This window comes from Sinocyclocheilus grahami, unplaced genomic scaffold, assembly GCF_001515645.1.
Source record: "Sinocyclocheilus grahami isolate Dianchi unplaced genomic scaffold, SAMN03320097.WGS_v1.1 scaffold919.1, whole genome shotgun sequence".
Classification (NCBI taxonomy): domain Eukaryota; kingdom Metazoa; phylum Chordata; class Actinopteri; order Cypriniformes; family Cyprinidae; genus Sinocyclocheilus; species Sinocyclocheilus grahami.
Window position 1 is genome coordinate 252,770 of NW_015506098.1, and position 27,242 is coordinate 280,011.

Here is a 27,242-nt window from a genome sequence, read left to right on the forward strand (position 1 = left end):
ATTAGCATCTGTCAACAAACACTTCATAAAGTTGAAATTTATAGAGAACATTGAATGGGTAATAGTAAAAATATTTCTTTTTTTTTTTTTTTTGTTGCTGTATTTTGGATCAAATAAATGCAGGCTTGGTGAGCAAAAGAGACTTAAAAAAAAAAAAAAACATGACGTGACGGTTCAAAAACATTTCCAAAAAAATAAATAACCCCCACAAATAGTCTTAAACACATCATTTAATCAAAATGTCTGCAAGTACATTAGCATCTGTCAACAAACACTTCATAAAGTTGAAATTTATAGAGAACATTGAATGGGTATAGTAATACTAATAATAATTAAAAAAAAAACCTTGGGGCAAAATTGACATGAACAAGTGACCATTTATTGTTTGCAGTGTATATTTTGTGATCACCATTAGTATTTAAAGTTGCCTGATACCAAAACTCCAATTCTTGAGCTGAATGTGCAAGAAAATAATCCTGAATGACTGTATAAACAGGTATACATGTACAGATGAACCTGTAAGGCTGCCAGACCCATGTCTCATCTGAGCCCCAGCAGAACTGTACTGTGAGAGAGGCTCTGCTCACATTCCCGTTTAGGACAGGGGCATTAATATAGTGGCTCAGCAAACACCGCTTACATATGGAATGCATATGTTCTTCATGGATGATGCTCCTCATTTCCCCAGTGACAGGCTGACAGAGAAGACAAATGCAGAGATTACCGCTGAGGGAACTATGCTAACATATGGGCATTAATACATTTAAGACTAAGTAACAGAGCTTTGGACAAAACACGCATATGTGTTTAGTCTACTCAGTAGTTACGTTTAAGAAGAGAAATAAAAAATAATGTGAGGATGGTATTAGACTCTGTTAGGTCGAGTTGTCCTGCTCAGATCAGAGAACAACATACTTCATTAGAAGATTTTCCTCTTTTTAACACCACCAGATGAGGAAGGGAGACGTAATGCTTAGAATTATGTGAGGATCATTGGTTAGGATCTTACTTGTCAAAGGAGCTGTCCTGGAGGTTCAAAACGAGGCTGTCTGCGCTCAGGTACACCTTGTTCTGAGAAGCTGCCACCTGGTGATAAGATATACATAGATTACGAGACAAGGACATTATTATAATTTTTTTTTTAAATACCATACTAATAAATAATACATATTATATAACATATATAATATACTAAATACTATACTCTGTATTATATTCTATATAATACATACTTTTATACAAATACTGTAGAAACGGTTAGTTTAGTATGTAAATTGTGCAGAGTATGCCTGGAATACTCTACTACTATAACTGAAATAACCTACTAGGTTGGCTTAATTTGATCTAATGTGATGAAATTAATCATTTGATTGGACTTTCAAAAGTGAATACATTTTCAAATTTATTCTCAAGGTAATAAATCTTGCAACTAGATGCGTTTATGTGATTATGTAGCATAATATTTTTTGAAACCATATTATATGATGTCTATTCTTCCCTTACGATGTTTAGCATGCAGGACTCAGTGTACATAATGTGCAATAATAAGTCATGTTTTGCTCTTGTAAGCTACAGAACTGACAGGAAAACACCACATGATTAAGTCTCTTATGCTCACCAAGGCTACATCTATTTGCTTAAAAATACAATAAAAACAGTACTATTATGAAATATTATTACATTAAATGTGTGACGGAAAAGCAGAATTTTCAACAACCATTACTCCAGTCTAATATTCTACTATTACAACGTTCAAAACAGTCGTGCGGTTTAATATTTTTGTGGAAACTGATATTTTTCATCTTTGAGGAATAAACAAATGCTGTTCTTTTGAACTTTCTAAAGTGAAAATTTATATTACATTAGAAATATTTTTGTGTCGTTTTTGATTCATTTAATGCATCCTTGCTGAATAAAAATATTAATTTTAATAATTGTAATACTTCATACGTACCAGAAATATTTAACTGGTAGTGTATCAGCATCTGTTAACATGAGTCAACCAATGATTTCTTTGTCTTACCGTTTTGGCAATATTTTGGGCTGCTCTGATACGTCTGAGTTTTAGGTAGCCAGGGTTCTTCGTAACAGCTTGACCCAACTGGAGTGCACAAACAAACAAACACACAAAAGCAAATTACTCTGTACCCTTGGTTGTTTACCGTCAGCAGACAGCCATTGACCTGCGGCCCGTTTTAGAAACAGAATTGCATCATATCAGCAGGAAAGAATCCAACTGCAAAGTCATATCTGAAAGTGTAAATGCTGAAACATGACAAATCGAAAGAACAACTGAGAAATGTCCATAACGCACAAACAAAAAAGAGAGAGCAAATGCTTTCAAATGTGTTTTGGTTGCTAATAGCTTGTTGAGAATGAGGGGGCAACAGTTCAGAATAGCCTAGATGTATGACTGCAACAACTGACTGCGGCTTAATTAGCACAGAAGCAGTATTCATTAATTATATCTGAAAATTACAGTCATTTACCACTCACAGATCTAGAACATAATAACAGGGAATAATAATTATATGAAACGAGGTGCTTGTAGCTGAAAATAGTGCATTTGGGACATTTTAGAGTAACCACGGAAACCCCTTATAGTTTGAATAAAACATTGTTGAGACATTGTTTCAGTGATCGTCAATATGTGTGCTGAAGTGGAGTGGAGAAAGCAGCAACAGCATACCATTTTAGCAGCCTCAGCTTCACCCTCAGCCTGTATAATCTTCTGTCTCTGGTCCTGTTTGGCCTTCTCTACATAGAACTGAGCCCTTTGGGCCTCCTGCTGGGCTATACATCAACAAGAGAGACAGGTTATTTAAAAGAAAAAGGTCTCCCACACAGATGGGAGATCCTTTTTCAACATGACATTTCATGCACTTTTGTGCAAGTTGTATACTGTTGTTTGGTCAATAGGGAATACTGATGAAATAAAACGAAGTCATAGAATGACCAGAGTGCCCTCTAGTGAAGAGCATTAGGATAAGCAAAGCTCTTTCTGAGAAATACTCTTTAATGCTTTTAAGGATGCTTCTAAGACATTACAGTCTATACCATAAGCTGATAATTATTTTTGTTTTTAATATATTATAACCAAAATGTCAAAATAATAAATGTTGCTGATTTTTCTACCTCTGCAACTCTCACACAGTGAAATTTCTCAAAGGGAAATTTAAAAATGAAATAGAAAAAAGCATATTGATTAAATTTGAAAAACAGAACTTGACAATATTTACTCACTAATTTTTTCAGCAATATCCACTACTATTTAAAAGGTTGAGGTCAGTTTTTTTTTTTTTTACATAAAACTAATCAAAAGTGACTTTTGCATTGTTACAAAAATTCTATTTCCTAATATATTTATCCAATGTAAACATGTCATATTATTGGTAGGGCAGAATTACATGATGTGTCAATTAATTCATCTAATTAATCAAAATAAATTTGACTGTGAAAAAGATACACCCAAAAGATTAAAGCTATTTTTGTGTTAAATGAGAAAGTATTAAGTAGACATTACAAATAGTAGCTTTAGAAACAAATATTTTATTTGATTCAACAATTTATTACACATAAACGTTTAGGCTACAACAGCCTAACAAACTATGGAACATGAAAGATGATAATTTTTTTCCCGTCATTGGTAACCAAAACAGCTTTGTTACCAACAGTCTTCAAAATACCTTCTTTCATGTTCCACAAAAGAAAGTAAGTCATTCAGGTTTGAGTAAATGATGACATAATACATTTTTTTTGGGGTGAACTATCCCTTTAAAATCCCCCCCCCCCCTTTAAATGAAATAATACTATAAAATATAGAAACTAAAACTGCCAGCAGGTGTAGGTAAATGTCTTTATGAGTCATTCATTCATTTGATTCATTCAAACGACTGATTCATTCAGGAATTCAGTAAATGGGACTCTTTATGAATGGGCTTTTGAATCATTGATTCACACGATTCGTTCAAAATACGGATTTATTCTGAAACTAAACACCGCTGTGTTTCTCACAGATGCACAACAGTTCTGCTGTGGCTTTATAGGTAATATTTTTGTTGCCAAAACTGAGCAAAAACAGACAATATTGTTTAAAATATAACACAATATTAACTTCTTATTTACTGAACTGTAAATATTGCTTATCATGAGACAAAAACTCATACAGGAACATTTTTAAACCAATATCTTGAATTTTAGGGCATAATTGCATTTATGAAGTTGTTGCCCTGCATCATACTTGTCAACAGTCAACTGCATGAAATGTAAGATGACATACAGGTCTGGGGGTGGGGCCAGTGCGTTAACTGCGTTAAAATATTTTAATTGCGTTATTTTTTCATAACTAATTAATTAGCACGTTAAACTAACAGCCCGGTGACTAGGTACAATGTAATTTTGGTTAGATTAGGATGCTTCGTTTAGGCTATTTTAGGGTACGCAATATACTGTATATATTACCATTATCAAGAGTGCATAAAATGGTGCATAGATTACATATTTTGGTACTACTAACCGACTTGTTTGGCCTCCACAGCAGCGGTGTACTCTTTGCTGAAGCTGAGCTCTGTGATGGCCACGTCATCCAGGATGATGTTAAAGTCTTTAGCTCTCTCGATTAGATCTCGCCTAATGAGTAGTGACACCTGCACACCAAAATAAAACACAAATAACAGCTAGGCTGATTTTCTCAGTAACTGATCAACTTATTTAAACCATCAACAGACATGCAGATACAATGAGGTCTAAAAGTGAAAGTGCTTACATTTAGAACTGTTCTTATTTAATACAAAGTTTTTCACATAAATGAATATATGAATGTCCTAGTATTTGCCATGTCCTTCTTCTGCTTTACTGACAGTAACATTTGAACTGACATGAACTCCACAAGTTTGTGTAAAACTCATGTTACTCAACTCAAACTCATGTTGATATGATAATGTAATACAACTGTAATACATTTTGGTCACAAGTCTAAATTTCTAGACTTGACCAAACAAGCAGACACTTTAATATGAAATATTTCACGTAGTGTGTCTCAGCTCTTGTATCAGATGAGAGTGTGTGAAATAACAGCCCGTTTTCTTAAACAGCTCTGTAACTAAATAAAGGCAGAGCTTCTTATCCTCCACAAAGAGGTTAATCATTTCTTTCTCACACCAGGATCAGACCTGAGAATCTGTTGAAAGTGTTAAAGTCAAAGGTCAGGGGCAGAAAGTGAATGTATGGGTTAGGAGTGAATCTTATAAGATGTTATAATAGAATCTGCATTAAGATAAATACCGATCCTATTCTTTTGGGAATATCTTTTCTATGAGCATGTCATTCCAATTCACGTGTATGGTTTTTTTTCAGTTCAAAACAAACAAACCAAAAAAAGTCATTTTGAATATGTTCACATTTTTCCATGTAAGCAAATGGGGACTGAGCTTAGCAAACACCAAAAAAAATTAATTTACATTTAGTCATTTATCAGACGCTTTTATCCAAAGCGACTTACAGATGAGGACAATAGAAGCAATCAAAATCAACAAAAGAGCAATGATATACAAGTGCTATATCATGTCTCAGTTAGCTTAATGCAGTACATGTAGCAAGGTTTTTTTTAAAATTATATAATAATTAAAAAGAAAACCGATAGAATAGAAAAAGAATAGAGCAAGCTAGTGTTAGAGGCCTTTTTTGCTTTTGTTAATTGTTTATTAAATAAAAAGAAAAAATTTGATAGAATACAAAAACATTAGAGAAGCTAGTGTTAGTTAGTTTTTTTAAGAAAACAAGCAGTAAATGAATAGAGTGGAAGTCTAAAAGGGGCAAGTTCTAAAAAAAAATAAAGAATAGAATTAGAATAGAGAGTGCTAGAGTTAGAGGGTCAAAAAAAGATGGAAGAGATTAGTTTTTAGCCGATTCTTGAAGATGGTTAAGGACTCAGCTGCTCGGACTGAGTTGGGCATGTCATTCCACCAGGAGGGAACATTTAATTTAAAAGTCTGTGAAACTGATTTTGTGCCTCTTTGGGATGGCACAATAAAGCGACGTTCACTTGCAGAACGCAAGCTTCTAGAGGGCACATAAGTCTAAAGTAATTAATTTAGGTAAAGGGGTGCAGAGCCAGTGGTGGTTTTGTAGGCAAACATTAATGCCTTGAATTTTATGCCAGCAGCTATTGGTAGTCAGTGCAAATTGATAAACAGTGCTAGAGTTAGAGGGTCAAAAAAAGATGGAAGAGATTAGTTTTTAGCCGATTCTTGAAGATGGTTAAGGACTCAGCTGCTCGGACTGAGTTGGGCATGTCATTCCACCAGGAGGGAACATTTAATTTAAAAGTCTGTGAAACTGATTTTGTGCCTCTTTGGGATGGCACAATAAAGCGACGTTCACTTGCAGAACGCAAGCTTCTAGAGGGCACATAAGTCTAAAGTAATTAATTTAGGTAAAGGGGTGCAGAGCCAGTGGTGGTTTTGTAGGCAAACATTAATGCCTTGAATTTTATGCCAGCAGCTATTGGTAGTCAGTGCAAATTGATAAACAGAAGTGTGACGTGCATTCATTTCGGCTCGTTAAAAATTAATCTTGCTGCCGCATTTTGGATTAATTGTAGAGGTTTGATAGAAGTGGCTGGAAGACCTGCCAAGAGAGCATTGCAATAGTCCAGCCTGGACAGAACAAGAGCTTGAACAGAGTTGTGAAGCATGTTCCGAAAGCAAGGACCTGATCTTCTAGATGTTGAATAAAGCAAATCTGCAGGACCGGTCAGTTTTAGCAATGTGGTCCGAGAAGGTCAGCTGATCATCAATCATAACTCCAAGGTTTCTTGCTGTTTTTGAAGGAGTTATGGTTGATGTGCCTAACTGGATGGTGAAATTGTGATGAAACGATGGGTTTGCTGGAACCACAAGCAGTTCTGTCTTGGCAAGGTTGAGTTGAAGGTGATTTCCTTCATCCAGCAAGAAATGTCTGTTAGACAAGCTGAGATGTGTGCAGCTATTGTCGGATCATCAGGATTGAATGAGAGGTAGAGTTGAGTGTCATCAGCATAGCAGTGATATGAAAAGCCATGTTTCTGAATGACAGAATTTAGTGATGTCATGTAGACAGAGAAGAGAAGGGGTCCAAGAACTGATTAATTAATGAATGACCCCAAAAAAGCACCACTGCTGAACCGGATTGAGACGAAGGAGGAAATCAACTAATGATACACAACATTCATCAATAGGCTAACTGTTTAAATTCTTCTAAAACAACACAGTTTTGAAACAACTACATGTCTATGATAACTGCAAAAAATGACTATAAAAACAATGATTTAAACAAGTTCAAATAATACAGTTTTGACAAAAATGTATTGACCAAGTTTTATAAAATGATAAACCTCATATTTCTCACATTTTTTAGGAAAGTGATGGCTGAATGAAAATGCAGAAATACAGCAGTTACCCATGTACAAAAATCAGCCCAGGGGCTAGTTACATAAACTTAGCCACCATGTTAAGAACTAGTTTGACCAAGGGGTAATAATCAGTCTTAATTTTCCAATACAAATAAGACCAATCTACCTTTTCATAACTGAATTTTAAAAAGTTATGACCAGTCTTGAAGAAAAAAAAAAATAGATGACTAACTTTTTAAGACTAGTCTAAACAGTTTATGCAACCAGCCCCTGGTTTGCTAAGATGAACAGCCAAATTAGAGTGATCTCTCTCACGGATGGGCTCCACCACTGATTCAACATGCGCAATCAGCCAAAAAAGTCAAGTCACAGAACAAAAAAACTAACATTGCTGAAACATGACTGTTGACTTGGTAGTCTTCATACCGTACCTGGGCTCTCTGTGTAATCAGTTGGGAGGCATTGAACTTGGCCACCACACTCTTAAGCACCTCATTGACGATAGAAGGAAGCACACGTTCATCGTAGTCTTTCCCCAGCTGCTGGTACATGATCGGCAATTGGGAGGCAATGGGTCGAGACAGCACACGAAGACCTATGTTTACCATCTGAAGATCTGTGATGGACAAAGTCACATGAACTCTTTTAACTGACACAGGGTATGTTGCCTAGTAACATCATTTAGAACTTTATCAAGTCAATGTTTAGAATTTATGAGTATCTGGTTCAAGGTCACCTTTGCTTCCAGTGAGGGATGAAATCTTCCTGGGCCTGGCTCGAATATCATAGATGATAGGGTACTGGAACCACGGTATCCTAAATGTAAGACAGACATAATGTAACTTTCTGCAGCATTTGCTCCCTCTCATGTTCTTCTGATCCCATATTATTCTTTCTTGTGTAAAGCATAAATTGAGAAGTTTAGGCAGAATGTCTAATTGATTAAGTCTGCCAAGCTCCAAAAAAAAGGAATTTTAAGGAATAGTTGTGTGTTGTGGATTATTGATGGCACCATCAAAATTAGATGGCAAACAAACTCATCTACATCTTAGATGAGCAAATTTCCTTTTTTGGGTAAACTGCTATAAACTTTTGGGTAAGTAGTACATAAGCAGGGCTCGAATTGAGGGGGGATGGCAAAAAATGACAAAAAGCATCCCCTCTGTAAAACCACCATCCCCCCTTAGCATCCACTTTGGATTATTAATGTTGTGTATTACGTAAAACTTATGCACATGAAATGTTAAAATTCTCTACTTATGATAATTTATGAACTAAATGGCGATTGGCCAATCAGACCTCTGTACTGTAACAAGCTGAAGCAAGTTTTCATCATTTTTCGCGCAAAAAATGGTTCAAGCGCAACCTTTGAAGTTCTTTAAAAAAAGACAACAGAAGGCATGATTTTTTTCCTTGATTAAAATGTAAAGACATCCCATGACAAAATGTTATTGTGCTGTATGTGCGACTGTGAGGGACTGAAAGACAACAGGAGAGCTGACAATACCCAACAAACAAAAACATGCCTTGAGAGTCCAAAAGCATTCACTGTGTGATGAAGCCTATTAGAATGTAGTTAGAATGCCCTTATAACTCCAGCAATGAAACAAAAAAATACCCATGTATGAGTTATGTTTTTATATTCATTGCACAAGCAATGTACTTTTCTGAATATCAGCACATGTGCACTAGCACAAATGTGCTATTAATTTTATACAACAGTGCATTCCATGAATCTGTTTTTGAAAGTATCGGGTGAGCCAGTTATTCAACGGGTCCATTCAGATGGACTCGTTTCATTTCTAATCGAATCCGCCGTTTTGAACGAATCGCTTGATTTGAATTAGGGATGCACAATATATCGGCCACCATATCGGTATCGGCCGATAAATGCTCATTTTTTCTGTTATCGGTATCGGCCTGATAAGAAAATTTGGCCGATATCTTAAAGCCGATAAATAATGCATTATTTCCTTCATAGACACTTCAGATGCGCGCTGTTCGTTTGCAGCCTTTTGTGCAATTGTACGTTGTAATATTGTGTTTATTTGATGTATATCTGATTTATCTCATATAGAATGCGTTTGGTTAAGTTAAAAGAGCGCTTCAGTTTACCGGTGATCGTCTTTAGCTCAGCGCACGCAGCTCAAACAGCAGTGCACAACATTAATAACTATGATTGGGAATGTCGTGTATATAACATTCTAATGAGAACATTATTATAATAAAACGATGTGAATTCTTTGGGTTTAGTTGCTGTGTTTCAGCGCGTTGATATGGGAAGAGCGCATCCACAACAGGATCACACATTCTGACTATAGCACGCAATAACTGCATCATTTTGTACATATATAAGTTGTAATATTATGTTTATGTTGTATTAATATTAATCTCAGGATGCATTTCCTTGAGTTAAATAAGCTGCCAGCAAAACGCTTCAGTTTACCATGTTCATTCAGCTCTTCAGCTTCAGCACGCACAGCTCAACGGCTGCTATTTAACAGTGGTATTAATTTGTTACTTTTTCAAAATCATTGATACATTATTAATAACAACCACTTGTATTTATCTCTTATTATTTTCATCAACAATATGGTTTAGTAATTAAAATAATTTAATTATTGTCCGTGCAGAGGATATTCTGTTTTATTGATCTGTGGCGCATTCATTTTGATTCTTTACACGTGTAATGACGTCCAGTGACTTGTTTGCATTATTTATGCATAATTTTATTTATTTGTAAGACTTTTTAATGACTAAATTTGGTAATGGGAGAGTAAAAATATTTTTAAAACGTACACCGTTCAAACTAGGCTGCTTATGTTGAAGTGTTCGGGATGTGGCTTTTAATGATGAGAACTTTTTTGTAATCAGGCTCTCAAAAAATATATAACAATTTGGACATAGATTTATCGGCCAACATATCGGTTATCGGCTTTCAAATATAAAGAATAATCGGTTATCGGTATCGGCCAAAATTTTCATATCGGTGCATCCCTAATTTGAATCATTCAATAAATCATTTATTAAAACAGGGACTTGCTGCCACCTACTAGCGGTTTTATTGTCATCTTTATTTATCAATGAAAAGCCTAAACCAGCCAAGGTGCCAGTATGAAAACACATTCAGCAAAATATACTTTAATTATTAATACTGACCAAAATTCCTCCATTCAGGCCCCAGAAGGAAAAAAGCTTATAAATAATAGTTAATGCAATAAGGCTAATTTTCCCATTAATTAACCTTTTTAAAAAGATGACAAATGTTGTATTCATTGTGTAAAATTAGCTTCAGAACCCTCAGCATCCCCCTGATTTTTTTTTTTTTTTTACAATTCGACCACTGTATATAAGTATATATAAAAGTAGTTCAAGTCTTCAAGAATGTTATACGATAATATTTCATAATTTTTCACTTTGTTTTGTGTACTACTTTTACTATTATAATGAAAGCTCATGGCTCTAATGACAAACCCTGCGTTTAACGTACCTGAAGTGCAATCCTTCTGCAAGCACAGTGTCCATCTGCATTCCTCCAATTCTGCTGAAGACAATTGCTCTCTGGCCACCCTCCACTACATACACAGCAAAACACAATTAGCTATTAAACTTCCAATAAACCATGAATATTCTCCTTTTGAATTCTACACAAGAAACTTGTATGGGTTTAGAACACATGTGTGAGTAAATAGCCCATCTTAAACAAAATTCAGCATGTGTTTTACCTGTATATGTGGCTTCTTTGACCCCGTAGGCAAGAGCTCCAGCTCCGACGAGCAACTTCACACCCAGGCCAACCCCTCGCGGGCCAGACCCCATCCTGCCGACAACCTGCCTCAGTTGCTGCAAAAAACCCTGAGACAGACACATAAAGTCAGACTTTTTGAATACATGTTAAAATAACAATGTAAATTATATAAATGATGTTGTCTGATATCTAGACAGCACATCTCATATTCTACATGCTTGATCCTCCTACTAATACATGGGCATAGTGTTTATAATGACAAACAATGAACAGGCAATGACAGAGGTGAGAACGGTGTACATGTATACTTTAAAGCTGATCTCAAGACAGATTTTTAGAGTAGCCTACAAAAATACATGATAATAGATAGATTTCTTTAAAAATTTTATTAGAGATTTTTGTGCAAGATGTCAGTAGTTTGCTGAAGACTGCCGTGAATAAATGAATCAATTCAAGTGTGCCAAAATGACCTTGTCTAGGACAGATGAGGGGCAACTTTAAAACACGAATATAACTTCACATCACTGACGCAAATTGTCATTTTGAAACTATGAATATGCTATATCACAATAATCGTATTTTAATGACAATCACATACATAACGTTATACAAGGTTACATCATAGTGGCATAACTGGACCTTGCAAAGCTAGCACACAACTAGCATAGCTTTCTTTAAAACATAAATAGACACATACAATTAAATGCAAACTACTAGACGCTAGTTATTTAAAATGCAGTTGTTATCCTCAAACAAAATGTTTCTACACATTTCTAAGGCTTTCTTTAGATTTTAAAATATCAATTAACTTACTCCGGGATCTTTACTCGCCATGCTGTCCTGCTCTCCGCTGTACGTCACCTGTGACAGTCCAAGCACGTGGTGCTGCAAGTCCTGGGTTACCCCATGGCACCATGGGAGTTGTAGTCTTCTGGAGAAGCTGTAGTCCAGCAGCGAAATGAACGTGATTAAACCGCAAACATTTTTTAAACATGTTTTCATTATAGCCCTGTGAAGAAGTTTGTGTATGTGTGTGTCTGGTTGTATTTAACTTTAATTACATGCCACTTTTGGGTCTGTTTGTGAAAACACATAAGAGTAGCCTACATCACTGGTTCTCAATTCCAGTCCTGGGCCCCTGCTCTGCACATTTTGTAGGTCTACCTTATTTAACACACCTGATTCAGATCATTAACTCGACATACAAAATGTGCAGAGCTGTGGTCAGGACTGGAATTGAGAACCACTGGCCTACATGAATGTGTCAGGAGGTGGCAGTAGAGGACTCTTGTTTACAAGAGAGTCAGGCTCTCAAACAGCTGAATTGCTATACATATGCTAGTAGTGTAACTATATGTTAGGCAGACACATGTGCAGTGTACATAGATCTTCATATACATCATGCACAGTGGGGTTTCCTTCTGTCTGTTGATTCTGAGGTGAATCTTATGAAAAAATCTCCAACCCAAACATAACCCAACTCATTAGATTAAGGATTTTCAAATCTGCCCTGGAGGCTTCCCAGCAATATACATTCAACTCATCAGCTTTTTAGTAGAGAGCAAGACCTGAAGTGGGTGTGTCCGATAAGGGAGTGCAGGTTTGAAAGGACAGCGCAGGACAGGTTCGAAAACCCCTGCATTAGATTTCCATTATTGTAATGCTGGTTTGTTTTATTTTATTGTTATCTAAATAAGTGTAAAGGCACTGTGTAATTACTATGCACTGACTTTTTATTTCATTTTATTTGAACCAACAAAAGTCAGTACTAGCATATATAAAACCATTAAAATGAGATTCTAATTCTAATTTCTATGAAATTCATTTTATTGAAACAAATTAGAATTTCTTATTTCTTTAATATTATTAAAATAAAATAAAATAATTTATAATTTCTTGTTTCTGGGGTGAAATTCTCTTGACAAGCTTTGTGAAATTCACCGTAGAGACCATTTGTACAACTGCAGTTGCATGTTTTTGAATGGGTGGCATTTTGGCCCCTTCACATGCCAAACATTGCTATCCATTACTTCCCACCCACAAAACTGCAGAAATCGCAGACTTTGTAAATACGACCATAGCTGCATGAGTAAACTCTTTAAATGCTGGAACATTTAAGCAAAAAAGACTTTTAATCTTAATCCACTGTTCATGAAAATCAATTCCATCAAACATAGAGTCAGAAATAAATAAATATAATGTGTTATGAAGCAAAACTGTCTGCTTCCAAACCATCCTAATTTTTCCACAAAACTTCAGTTTGTCATAGACCTATTCCTAATCATTCATGCTAAGATGGCTACCTTTATCACTCAAGATACTTTGAAAATGTCCTTTTATTTCAAAATCTTTTTACACAAGTCAATTTGGTTAATAGGTTTTCCACAACATGTATGGCACACAGTGTATTTATTTCTGTGTCAGCGATACCTGACATGATTGACTGTCCTGCTCCAAATCCTGCTGCTTCTGTCACTTTTTACCCCTGCTAGTCACAATGGCAGATGGTGGATGGATGAATTTAACACTGACAATAACACTCTGAACACCCATGTGATGCTCACTGTGCTGTCATTGTGTGACCTTTGACTAGTTTGACATCAGCCCATCTGGCATCTCCTGGGCTGAGGCATTCATTCATTGGCATTCACTTCAATGCATCCAAGTGTTGCCCTGTTCACCAGTGTCTAAGCAACCTCAGGTCAAGTGAGTCAAATAAAAAGAAGAGCCAATAAGATCAGCTGGCACTTCAAATGATATCATGTCAGTGCAAATTTATAGTTTCAGAAGGGTCTACATCAACTACAAGAAGTTACTCCAGTGAATTTTTTTTAGGACAGATCAGGTAATAGCTCTTTAACACCTTTTTGTAAATGGTTTTATATCACACTCTCATTTGTGCTTTAGTACTTAAAGGGGTCATATGATGCTGCTAAAAAGAACATTATTTTGTGTATTTGGTGTAATGAAATGTGTTTATGCGGTTTAAGGTTCAAAAAACACATTATTTTCCACATACTGTACATTGTTTCTCCTCTATGCCCCGCCTTTCTAAAATGCATCGATTTTTACAAAGCTCATCGGTCTGAAAAGCGAGGTGTGCTCTGATTGGCCAGCTATCCAGTGCGTTGTGATTGGCCGAATACCTCAAGAGTGTGACGGAAATGTTACGCCCCTTACCATACTGTGATGCCGTGTCCCGGCGCGACAAGACAAAAACAATAAAACCCGTTACAAACGAGGCATTTGTTGCATCCAGTGGGGACATAATTACTGATTATAATGACTTATACTGTCTTTTTACGCATTGCGCTACGTTGCATTGCGTATTGAGCTGCGTAAACATAAAACCATGTCTGGAGAAAGACAAACAACAAGTGCTACTCTACACTGCTCAAAACTCACGTTTGAATCGTCAGTGGCAAATTCTTTAAACATAAAAAACTTTCTTACAGTCTGTGAGTCAGAACAGCCGGCATTGTAGTCTACTCTACCAGGATCAGGAAACAGTCCTTCATAAAATGTGCTGCCCACAAATTAATATTTGGATTGAACTGTTCTGGAACAGTGTTGTAAATACAACTTAACCACTGATTTCTAGTTGTGTCCTCTTTTGGAAGGCCAAACAAAGTAGTTTCGCTTTCACAACGAAACAGCGTCACACACGGCGGCCTTGAGTGAGCGGAGGTCGGCTTGAGTGAGCAGAGGCAGGCGGGCTTGAGAACGGCATGGCCGGTGGATTCGACGAAGGAGCATCCGGCGGGCTTGCGGCAACCACATGTGACGACCCTGGGCTGGACTCCACTTCGTCCACGGTGAAAGCCGATCCGGCGATCCACAGTGCGAAGTTGATGTATTTCCTCAGCGACCAGCACGGATCAGCTCTAGGCATGATGAAGCGGATATCGTACTCTTTTGGAAGGCCAAACAAAGTAGCTTCGCTTTCACAACGAGACACACAGCTCCTTCATCACATGGCGGCGGCGGCAACAATACTACAGCGAGAATAAAAGTTACACCTTCTTTCTTTGCATGAACATTTGGGCAGCGTTATGCAAATCTCCCCACATTGGGACGTAGAGATGTGGGGGCATGTTAGAATGAGCCGTTTTAGGTAGGCGTGGTTGACTCTTAACTTTTATAAAGAATATCTCTTTGGATTTGAGACTTTAGTCTTTGCAACTTTACAGATCTTCTTTATGCACCAAGAGCTTGTAACACTCCAAAGAGAAAGGAAAAATTGAAATCGCATCATATGACCCCTTTAACTTTTATAAAGAATATCTCTTTGGGTTTGAGACTTTAGCCTTTGCAACTTTAGGGATCTTGTCTATGCACAAACAGCTTGTAACACTCCAAAGAGAAAGCAAAACTTGAAATCGCATCATATGACCCCTTTAATTTAGATTTTAGACTGATTTTTTGTATGATTGTTATACAGAGAGAGGTCTGTTGAAATAAGTGACTCTCACAAGCAAGTGGTTTAATTAAAAAAACCTTGTAAATGACTCTTGAAAAGATAGCTTTGTCACGGCAGATATGAATTCAGTGAGGTTCTCCAACTGCGAGTGCACTTGCGCTTTAGCAGCACTCTGAACAAAGCCAGAAATTTGTTTAGTAAAATTGGCATCTTTTGAACTGAATGTAAAAGCAAATATAGCACCACAGATAGTCCTGAATATCTTGCTGTGTTGTAATGACCTGAAATATATATATGTTAGAGAAAACAAATAAATATAAAAAATTTTTTTTTACACATTTTGCATATGTTTGAGAAAATATGCATAATATGCACTGATCTGCATATATGACATGATATGCAATAACTTGTATATTCCTTAACATACAATCTTTTACATATTCTTATTTGAAAATATTTTACGTCACATTGTCTGCGTGTGAAATGCAAATTGTAGAAGCATTTCAAATATGATTTGTAGAACCATTACTGTGTATTAATCTAGTAGTAACTTTATTAGGAATGTATTTGCAGTCGTATTAACATTTTCTTGCATTTTAAATCTAACTCACCATGCATTTGTTAGATTTTGTAAAAAAATATTTTCGTAGAGACTTGAAAGTCTTCAGGCTGAAAAATCTGAAGAAGCAATAGGGACTGAAGAGGGTAAATACTGGAGAAAATGAGAAGAATGAACAGATCAGGTGGACTGGAAAGGTGAATGAAAAAACAATGAGCAGAATATGCAAGAGCTGCAAAGAAAAATGAATAAAGGGAGATCCATTGATAATTAAGGACACTCTTTTCATGTCCTTCAGAGATGACCTTCAGGATGGACAGAATATTGGATAAACAGTTCAAAGAATCCCCACTGCTAATATCAGGGCACACATGATAGCCACTGTGAGGTCAAATCAGCCAGCACATTAAACAACAGAATGACCGACCTGAACTGTTCAGTCGGTGAAGTGAGCCAAGTGCAAATGAGCAAGTGCTTAATGACATTGAATAATATCACAAAATGATTCTTTTCTCATACAGAAACAGTTCTGTGCTAACAATGCATGAACCAAATGATGTTCCCCCCAAAAAGACACTGTAACAACTAGTTACATCGTATCCAGCATACTGGGCTTTTTTTTGCCAAAATGTTGCTGAAATAATTTCCAGGAATTCCTGAAAAATAAACTGGAAGGAAAGAAGACTTGAGGTTTGCAGTTATTGAGGATTTCTATGGCCTGACCTCATTTGCTAGTCTTGACTCAGGGAGGGGAAATATTTGATTACATATCAGCTCATTATTTGAAGCTGACATACAGCGTAGAGTGGATGACTTCTAGTGAATAGGTCATTGTGTGTCTCACTTGTGATTAAGCTTGGACTGCTACACTGAGCAAAAGACAATCAATCATAATGAATGCCTCCAATGAGACAGTGATGGAAGGAACATGGTACTGTAGGTCCAAGCAAAGAACCTATTTCCATTACCCCTATTTTCCATTACAGTAATACAAAATAAGTGAATGAAAGAATAAAATAATTAAAATGTATCTCTCTCTTATCGGAAGCCCTCTTATCATTCAGCAGTATAAAGTTCATTAATAAAAAGTGTACAGTAGTGTACTGGCACAGCAGCGGCTCATCTTGAGTGTTGTTGTTATTTATGAGAGGTGGCATAGGCTATATGCTCTATATATAATCATTTGTTAGTGGTCTTTGAATTATGTTAATTTACATAAAACACAGTGAGAATCTTCGAGAATAGTGGTTAATCAAAAAAACACAATGCATGAAAATAATAATAATATTCCTAAAAATAGGGATTTTTATGTGCCTTAAATCACAAAGCACTGTAAGCAGAGTTCAGTTTGTTACACTGCATTGCTACAATGTGATTTAAACAAGAACTAAATGACAAAGAACAATACTTTACTAATATCTTCTTATTTTGTAATAAGTATGCCTTTTTATTTCTCCTCTTTCCTACTACCTTTTTCACTTCTGTTTCAGTTGTTATAACCATTTCTTACTATGTGTAAGTAAGTTGTTGTTTTTTAGCATGTAAGTTTGGCAGTGTTATTTTTTAGGATTACTGAAAAACTACTGTCGTTTGATTTGTATTATTTGTATTTGTTATTTATTAGAATTTTAGTTAAATTACGTCTGAATTTATTATGTCTGTACAGGTCTTTTATTAAGTTTTACTTTTATTTAATTTGAGTTATTTTAATACTTCAACAAACTAAATGGAAATGAAATAATATATGTATTGAATTTATAAATGTGTATGTGTATATATATATATATATATATATATATGCGTGTATGGTTGTACATACACATATATGTAGTTGTTTTTTGGTGTTTGGCTTAGTGTTATGGTAGAAACATTATTATACTCTTATACCTTTTGTTCTTTAATATTTTGAATTGTTTTTAGCTTTATTTTTTTATTTAGTTTTGAAATTTTGTTGTATGCATTTGTCATTTTTATTTAATTTCTTTATTTTTAAAATGTGTATAAGTAGTATTTATAAAGTTTTAGCTTTTAGTTTTGGATCTGTTTTTAGTTGTTTTAATACTACAATTGATTGCTCCTGTTGTCCTCGTTTGTAAGTCGCTTTGGATAAAAGCGTCTGCTAAATGACTAAACAAATAAATAAAATAAAATAAAATGTTGTTGGACTTCGTATTAATACTCTTTGTTGGCATTATTAACCTTTTTTTTAATCAATTTTTATTAAGTGTTACATCAAATTATGGTGGCCGAGAAGTGCAGAACAAATCACAATTCTGAAAACAAAATAACAAATTACAAACGCAAATGCAAGTCTAAAAAACAAAATAACAATTCAGAAAGCACAACAACAATTCAGAAAACATTATAACAAGTCAGAAAACACAATGACAAATCCGAAAACAAATTAACAAGTCAGAAAACACAACGACAAATCAGACAAACCGGAAAAGGTAGGTATAGTTTGAGACAGTGCCATTGGTTTGGGATTACTCACCGCTGACTGGACGAGACATCTGTCAATCAACGTATACAGGAAAAACCAGCCGAAGAACAGCAGAGTCGTGGTAGAAAGTTTGGAGATGGTATTAAAGTAGCTCAGTTTAAATGTATTGTATGCATTGCCCTCAATGTGGAATAAAAAATACGGAGTGTATATTTACATTTAGTTAAAAGTGGCTGTGAAACATCAGCTCCAGTGGTGCAGATGGATAAGCATGTATCACTGACCTTTTGACACGATCGACCCGGGTTCGATCCCGCCTTTTGCCCAACTTTTTTCTTTCCTCCCTTTTCAAATATCGTATCACATCGTAAAGGCATTTATTTTCAATAAAAATTAAGGAAATAATCAAAAAGTTGAAAATAAAGTATCGGGTAGGGTTAGGGTAGGTGTAGGGAGGGCTTTATTGTACCAATAAGGTGGCATCCATTTAATAATTTAAATTTAAATTATAATTTACACTCAATACGTTATTATTGCATACTGTTTTATAATGTACTACAATACTGAAGTGCAGATAATTGCCACTATTTGCAACAAGTAGTATACTTGATAGTAGAAATCCTGCTATTTTAACATAGTGTAACTAGGTATTTGCACTTAGTGTAAATAGCATATTGCTAAAAATACTGCTATTTTCACTTAGTGTAAATAGAATCTATTGCTAATACGAGATTTGAAAAGGGAGGGAAAAAAAACTCGGCAAAAGGCGGGATCGAACCATAGATAGAACCCGGGTTGATCGCGCCAAAAAGTCAGTTAGGCACACTTATCTATCTGCACCACTGGAGCTGATGTTTCACAGTCACTTTTAACTGAATGTAAATATACACCCCGTATTTTTTATTCCATAGTAAGGGCAATTCATACAATACATTTAAACTGAGCTACTTTAATACCATCTCCAAACTTTCTACCATGACTCTGCTGTTCTTCGGCTGGTTCTTCCCTGTATACGTTGATTGACAGATGTCTCGTCCAGTCAGCGGTGAGAAATCCCAAACCAATGGCACTGTCTCAAACTATAGCTACCTCTTCCGGTTTGTCTGATTTGTCGTTGTGTTTTCTGACTTGTTAATTTGTTTTCGAATTTGTCATTGTGTTTTCTGACTTGTTATAATGTTTTCTGAATTGTTGTTGAGCTTTCTGAATTGTTATTTTGTTTTTTAGATTTGCATTTGCGTTTGTAATTTGTTATTTTGTTTTCAGAATTGTGATTTGTTCTGCACTTCTCGGCCACCGTAGAAAATAGTTATAGAGACATACATCAATACAGTGCAACACACTAAATTTTCCTCATGCACCCACCAACAGCGACCATCAAGGAAGGAATGCAATCAAAGTGTGACCAAGCTAAAGAGTGTGGAGGTTGCCAACGTAAGGCATGGCATTATTAATCTTGTAATAAATGAAATTATATTTTGTACCTATGTAACTAAATATGTTTAACACTGTAAAATGTTACCAACATCATTAGATTAACATAGTGCATGTCCTCTTATTACTCAGCAGTGTAAAGTAAATTAATAAAAGTGTAGAGTATTGCACTGACGCCCTCCGGCAGCAGCAGCAGCAGCAGTACATCTTGAGTGTTGATGTTATTCATGGGAGGTGGCATACTGCTCAATGAGGCGTGTCCGTGCTCAAGTGGGCTGGGATTCGAACATTTCCACTAAGGAGTGGAATAACCCGAGGAAAAAAGAGGAAGACAACCACACTGCTTTAGCCGTATCACGCAGTGAACCCTCTTCCTCGAAGCTCACGGCGTGATATGAACGTCAGAAACTCGGATGCACGGTCTCGTGAAAGGTCCTGTAAGAGGAATCCTCACGTGGACGCAGCTGGAGCATGAAAACATCTCAGGATAGCTCCGCTCCTCTTTCTCCTCCTCATTGACAATTTACAGTAGTGGTGTACCAACACACACGCCGGTGTTTTCAGCACTTGGACTGAATATGTACCAGGGACATTCACAGGTAAGCTCGCGTGCTTCTTTCATTTATTATTGGCCAACGGCGCGTGAAGCATCTCATCTACCGACACGTGAGGAAACTAAATCATCCTTAATTTGTGGAGTTTATCCTGTTCTCACCTGTCAAATCTCACTCTCTTAATATATATTTTAGTATGTGGGCAATGGGCAAAACGCATTTCACGACAAAAGCATGAACTGCATGAGGAGGACGTTAAGTGTGAAGAAAAAAAGAATGTTTCAAGGCATTATTTTGTCCTATTTAAACGTCTAACTGTCTGAACACTGTGTTCTGCTTGTATTTGTCCGTGCATTCAATAAACACACCGTTGTTTTCAATAGTCTCGATATAAGGTCCTCGTGAACCCCACTCATACCTCACTTAAAGTTTTATATTAAGATTACTTTTAAAGGGTTTCCTGCTATGTGGTAAAATACACTTCCCTACCATAATGGAGTAATTATAATTTTATGCTTTATCCTAAAAGTTTCATTACCTACATACCATGATGTGTTTGTATACATGTGTTGCACTATTTTTTAAAATCAGTAGTCACATTTGCATTACCCTGTGTGTATATATGTAAGGTCGCCTTGATTTTGCCAAATAAGACATGTTCCTGGATCAACATTTTTTGTTGATCCTGGATCAAAATTATTGTCTAAAACATGGACCTAACCCTTTGCCTATCCCTACCCCTAAACCTAACTCTACCCATAATTTATCCCTAAAATCAAAGGGAAACGATAGTTGAGTAACAAGGGTGTAGAAGCACCTAACTCTGGTTGTTAGGCTGAAACTGACATTTTCTGTAAACTTATCCCTCAATTCTGATTGATTGCTTGGAATGTTGTTCCACGATCAACAAGGATGTTGATCCAGGAACATTTTGTACTTGGTGAAATCACGATCACCATATATGTACATGTATGTGTTTAGGTCTAAGTATGCACATGTCATTTATATCATAACAAAGTAGGTCTTAACATGTGTCAGCTCAGCGTTTTGAAGAACTTTAAGCTGTTTTAAATGCATTTATTTCCTTTTTCCTTAAAAAATAAGACTTTTCGTCAATTAAAAATGGATGAAACTAAAATGAGTGCAGCATGACTGCTGGCTCAACATCAGTGTTTTGCACTTGGAAGGAATTTGACCTTCATAGAGTCAGATGAACTTAGATCTTGCCTGCTGCCGTTCACATGACTGATGATGCTGCGCTTGCCTTGCACTTCAGGGAGCTGCCATCAAGTGTGGTTTGCTTCCGAGTCTTCAAGATAAATGTGTCTTCTGTCTCCTCAAGCTGTAAATCTGAGTAGTATGGTATTAGACCACAGGTCTGTGTCACATTTCTCATGATCGGACAAAGGAAAATGTGTGTGTGTGTTTACTGTTTGAAATTGTGTATTGTATGTTTGCAAGTAATTTGCTGCATCATGATTTGTGGCTACTTATTTTCCTGTCTGGTACTTTACATGTGCAGTACGAAGGAACAGTTGTGATGTTTTTAAATATTTTTTTAAATTTCAAGTTGTGTTTAAAGACTCAAATGGTGCTGGTTTATGGATGTTACACAAGCTTCCCACAGATCTCTGCCACTCACAGCACTGCATGCCCTGAATCTGCATATAAGACACAGAGAGCAGGGTTGCCAGGTTTTCACAACAAAACCCGCCCAATTGCTACTCAAAACTAGCCCAATCACATTTCGAGGGGGCTCCCCGTTAAAAATCACGTTCCGGGGGGTAAAATACACGTTTTTGGCGGGGTTCCCCTGGTAAAATTTGCACTCCAGGGACTAAATATCACGTCATCGGTGTCGCTTTAACTCTCGGACATGAAAAACAACCCACGGCAACAGTGATAAAGTAGCCCAATTCCACGGGAAAACCGCGAACTTGGCAACACTGACAGAGAGTGACTACTTGTATAAGGACGAACTTAAAATTTTCCTAAATTCTCAGATGAGAGAGTGCGTTTGAGAGGATGCCCTTATGCCCACCTGAAACTCTTTTGACATTACTATGCCCATGTACGCAATAGTTGAGGCTTTGCCTTCTGAAGGTACATTAGTTCAGCCTTGCATGGGGTTGTGAGAGACTGAAAAAGAGAAGTGAGAGAAAGCCCTTTGATGTGCTTTTCTCTTTTTATCAGAGAATTTTGTGCTTGGAATGCAGCTTTTGTCACAATTATGTTAGGCGGCTTAGATGTGTGGTTATTAAGCGTTTGAGAGTGGTAGAAAGCAAATTTAAAAGAAAAATATTTTTTTTTTTTAGATATTCATGGCATTTAGCCATACAGCTGTGCATTTCCCATACACCGACGGAACTCGTTGCTTAACCCCCATACTAAGATCCAGCAATAGAAAAATAAACAAACGATTTCCCGAACTGATTTGCCCTCTGTCATTTGAACCACATTAATGATGAACCACCTTAATGATATCACATGCAGGTGAAGTAATAACATTTTCCTAAAGACAGCCAGTCACCCTCAGCGATACGTTAGTATAAACCCTCACCCCAATTGTATTGTTATTCGTTTAACATCTCAACTGAATTGAATGGTCACATATTTTCATCGATTTTCAACCAGCCCAGGGTGCATCGTTACATCTCTACATTTCATACTTACAAGAAACTATATGCTTCTAACTGAAATTTGAGAGCTGTAGTTGCAATCACACAGTTTTCAGTCCTATTTGGCAGTGTTCCTTGGAACTATGGGAAACAACTGAATGTTGATAACAATGGAATAGTCGATTATAGTTGACTAACAATACACATCTCAGAATAGCACAAATTAATTAAAATAAAAATGAATGCTGAAAAATGCTGAACAGTAACATGAATGAATTCTTTTGGCACATAATCTGTTTGCAGCCTTTTGTTAATTGTCTTGTTCATGTATCGTCTCCATGGAGTGTCTTAAAAGAAACCAATTATTATTGCTACAAAACCCAATTAAGCACCAATGAAAGGAGCCATAGTTATCGAAGGAACATATTGTATTTTTTTATAATTTAGTTTAAAAGTTCTTGAGTTGCACCTAACAATTTTACCCTGAGAAGGAATATAACAATGAAGAGTATGGTGGGAATTTCCATCTTATGAGTTTAACCTCTGGAAAATAGCTTGCATGAAAAAAAAAAAAAAAAAACTAATCGTGACAATGAATCAACACACTCAATATAAACTTAAGGTTAACAAAAAACACATTTTAGTAGGGCTGCACGATTTGGGGAAAAAATCGAATTGCGATTTTTCTGGTTAAAATTGTGATTTGCGATTCCAAATGGGATTTTTTAAGGGGTCATAGGATGCCCATTTTCCACAAGTTGATATGATTCTTTAGGGTCTTAATGAAAAGTCTGTAACATAGTTAGGTTAAAAATTCTCAATGGTAGTGTAAAAAACACTTTTTACCCTGTCAAAAACAGCTCTTTTCAGATCAAGCCGTTTTTGTAGCATTTTCCTTTAAATACAATGAAGAGTATGGTGGGAATTTCCATCTTATGAGTTTAACCTCTGGAAAATAGCTTGCATGAAAAAAAAATAAAAAAATAACTAATCGTGACAATGAATCAACACACTCAATATAAACTTAAGGTTAACAAAAAACACATTTTAGTAGGGCTGCACGATTTGGGGAAAAAATCAAATTGCGATTTTTCTGGTTAAAATTGTGATTTGCGATTCCAAATGGGATTTTTTAAGGGGTCATAGGATGCCCATTTTCCACAAGTTGATATGATTCTTTAGGGTCTTAATGAAAAGTCTGTAACATAGTTAGGTTAAAAATTCTCAATGGTAGTGTAAAAAACACTTTTTACCCTGTCAAAAACAGCTCTTTTCAGATCAAGCCGTTTTTGTAGCATTTTCCTTTAAATGTTAATGAACTCTGCTGACCCCGCCCCTCTCTTCCGAGCTGCTCTCAGAGAGACTGTTTACTTTAGCTGCATTCATCGTGAAACTTGCTAATTAGCACATTATTAGGAAAGGCGATTTGCAAAGATTCATTACAAAACATTATACTCACTTCTTCTGTAGATGAGGCTGGATCATGAATAGGTCCCAAAAATAGGACTGAGCGCGCATTACTGAGCGCTAAACACATACAATGTCTGTTTAATGCATACTGGACACCAGAGGGCGACCTCGCGCAAGAAACTCAAAAGATGTAATAGAGTTTATGACCTTCCAGGAAATCCCTAATATGGACAAAGGTATCTAGCTATTGCTGTGATTAAACAAAAAAGAAATAGAAACACTTGATCTACTGATCTTGGGTATTTTCATAAGAAAAAAGTACATTTATAATCCAGTGGTAATCGACATAGCCTTTATTACAGTGTAGAATATATTCTCTTTCTCATTCTGTAATAAGAAGCGACACCAGGTCACAAAATTAAGTTCAAATTAAAAATCAAAATTTCAAACACTTGACTGATGTTGTGGGGTAAAAAAAAAAGTTCTCTTTTGTTGTATAACAGGTTAATAAATGCTTCTCATTACGTTTGGGAGGATGTTTGGCGCGTGTTGCTTTTTCAGATGCATGTTAAAAGCGACTCAAACTCACACAGTACCTGCAGAGATGGAGCAGCATTTACTACTGACGCTGTGCAAATATTTATGTAATAAAAAAATCGCAGCCTTTGCAATTCAATAATCGCATTAAGCCAAATCGTGATATCGGTTCGATTTCAATTAATCATGCAGCACTACTTTTTAGTTTTTAAAAGGAGCATTGTTGCCTTGGAGAAAATCATAAATACATCTCAAGCAATAATGTAGAAGGAAAAAAAACTGATTGGGACTTTATCATGATAAGAAAACAGAAGCGCTTATTGTAACAATTAACACAGTGATGTGACAGCTTTTTTCTTTCACACAACGAGCCATATCAAATCCACTAGAAATGTAGAGAATCTGACTGATGGATGGCCAGCAGCCTTCAAGATAAGTGTGGTCTCAGTTGGAATATTAGAAATGAGATGACTGCTTGTGAAAGTCAATGAAAGATAAAACGTACCATAAAACATTGATCAACAGACATTGTGCACTCATTTAGCTCACAGTGTTCCCGTAACCTGAGATATTTTCAAATTGTCACCAATAGTGAGTCCTATAGATAGAGCATTATTGGACTTATCTTTAATTGTGCTGAACTTGCCAATTTCAATGTATGATAATGGATATATCACATTCATGAACTCGGTACCACAGTATACTTAAATGTCATTGAATCCTGGGAGAACTGAAGGCAGGCCACATATACTTGCTGACTATGGAATTCATTCTCTCCTGCCTTTAAAAAGTGGGTCAGATGTGAACCCTAAGGCAGGTTGCTCTTCACTGCAGCTTAAACTGCTAATCACTTAAAGCATCTGGATTTGGCTGATGACACAGCAGCTGTCGTGCCACTTTTCCTGAACTAAATCACGCATCACAGACCACATACTACCATCTGACACAGCAGCCACGGTGGATGGCACACATATTCCCATATTCCCTGGTGAAAGTAGGTGCAAAACGCAGAGGATTATTGTAAATTGAAAAAATGCACAGTGCAAATATTGATACTGTGTTCTTTGCTCGCTTTCTCTATATAATTTATTTGTTGCTTGAATAACCGTGGAAATTAAATCATTACAATTAATAGGCCTAACTTACAATGTTTTTAATAGATTGTGATCACGTTAAATACAGTTTCCGTCGTATTAAAAGCATTTCATGACATGACACCCATTAAATGGTACTTGCCTAAAAAGACAGGTTTATGATGTGTGTTATTAACCGATTACACTAACATTAGGTTACTTGGGCTATAGCCTTACCCTTACCTTCCACCTATGGAGAGAGAAAAAAGTTTTCAAAAGCACCTCCCCCTCTGCTTTTTTCACAAATCGCACCCTGTATATATACAGTATATATATATATATATATATATATATATATATACAGAACAATATATAGAACAATTTAAAATATTGTATCAGTGCATTCTATGGCACCTTTAATGGCGATTCCTGATGACAGTGCTGCTCGGTGCATTTGTTGTCTGTGTACAAGCTGGTTTTGAAAGAAAAAATAACTTGCTTGTTCAAAACTGCACTTTAGTAGGCCTATTTTTCAATTTAAAAGTCTTTAGTGCTGACTTGTAAAACAGTCTCTTGTCGCCATCAAATGGCGGAACAATGTAACTAAAATCATCATCACGAACACACACTGTTTCCCAATATTAAATACTATTATGTATATAAAATATTATTTATTGAATATGTTTAATAATCCAAAATCACCATCACGAACACACACTGTTTCCCAATATTAAATATTATTATGTATATAAAATATTATTTATTGAATAATAATGTTTAATAAACAACAACAAAAACCATCATAAAAGTTGCTAGGCAATTCAGTCAAAAGTACAAAGGCAGCACTCTGATACACAGCATTGAAGAAACATGAGATTTTGCCAAAACTATTTGCTCTGGAACAAATAATAGACCAAAGACTGCCCATTAGATTTACCCAAAACAAATTTGTATCTCATGTTTAACCACTATAGTGGCATCAGAGCCAGTGGTAAATTCCAGAAGATCTGGCTGAGGTGAGGCACTCGCACCACGGGTTTATGAGCGCTAAACGGC

The 27,242-nt window shown here is 36.1% G+C and overlaps 2 protein-coding genes across 5 annotated transcripts in view; one reads left to right on the plus strand and one right to left on the minus strand.

Moving 5' to 3' along the window:
* Positions 1-212: 212 nt before the first annotated feature.
* Positions 213-12,048, minus strand: phb2a (prohibitin 2a). The gene is made up of 10 exons (XM_016249260.1): positions 11,952-12,048; positions 11,116-11,245; positions 10,881-10,965; positions 8,127-8,206; positions 7,822-8,006; positions 4,517-4,646; positions 2,690-2,793; positions 2,024-2,101; positions 1,010-1,086; positions 213-695 (listed from the first exon to the last, which is right to left on the minus strand). Exons 1-10 carry the CDS (start codon positions 11,970-11,972, stop codon positions 677-679), a joined length of 909 nt encoding a protein of 302 aa, XP_016104746.1. The 5' UTR covers positions 11,973-12,048; the 3' UTR covers positions 213-676.
* An 8,242-nt stretch (positions 12,049-20,290) lies between these two features.
* Positions 20,291-27,242, plus strand: part of pex5lb (peroxisomal biogenesis factor 5-like b) — a 45,194-nt gene continuing 38,242 nt past the window's right edge. For all 4 annotated transcript variants that reach the window (XM_016249261.1, XM_016249262.1, XM_016249264.1 and 1 more), the window contains exon 1: positions 20,291-20,593. In XM_016249261.1, coding sequence (XP_016104747.1) covers positions 20,573-20,593 — 21 coding nt within the window. In that variant the 5' untranslated portion in view covers positions 20,291-20,572. The remainder of the gene's footprint in view (positions 20,594-27,242) is intronic.

Excerpts from the sequence above, each read along its gene's own strand:
- phb2a (XM_016249260.1), bottom strand. The coding sequence starts at position 11,972 with ATGGCGAGTAAAGATCCCGGA. Across the intron at positions 10,966-11,115 it reads CAAAGAAGCCACATATACAG|TGGAGGGTGGCCAGAGAGCA; the intron begins GTAAAACACATG and ends CTGTGTATGTAG. Across the intron at positions 8,007-8,126 it reads ATCCCTCACTGGAAGCAAAG|ATCTTCAGATGGTAAACATA; the intron begins GTGACCTTGAAC and ends TGTCCATCACAG.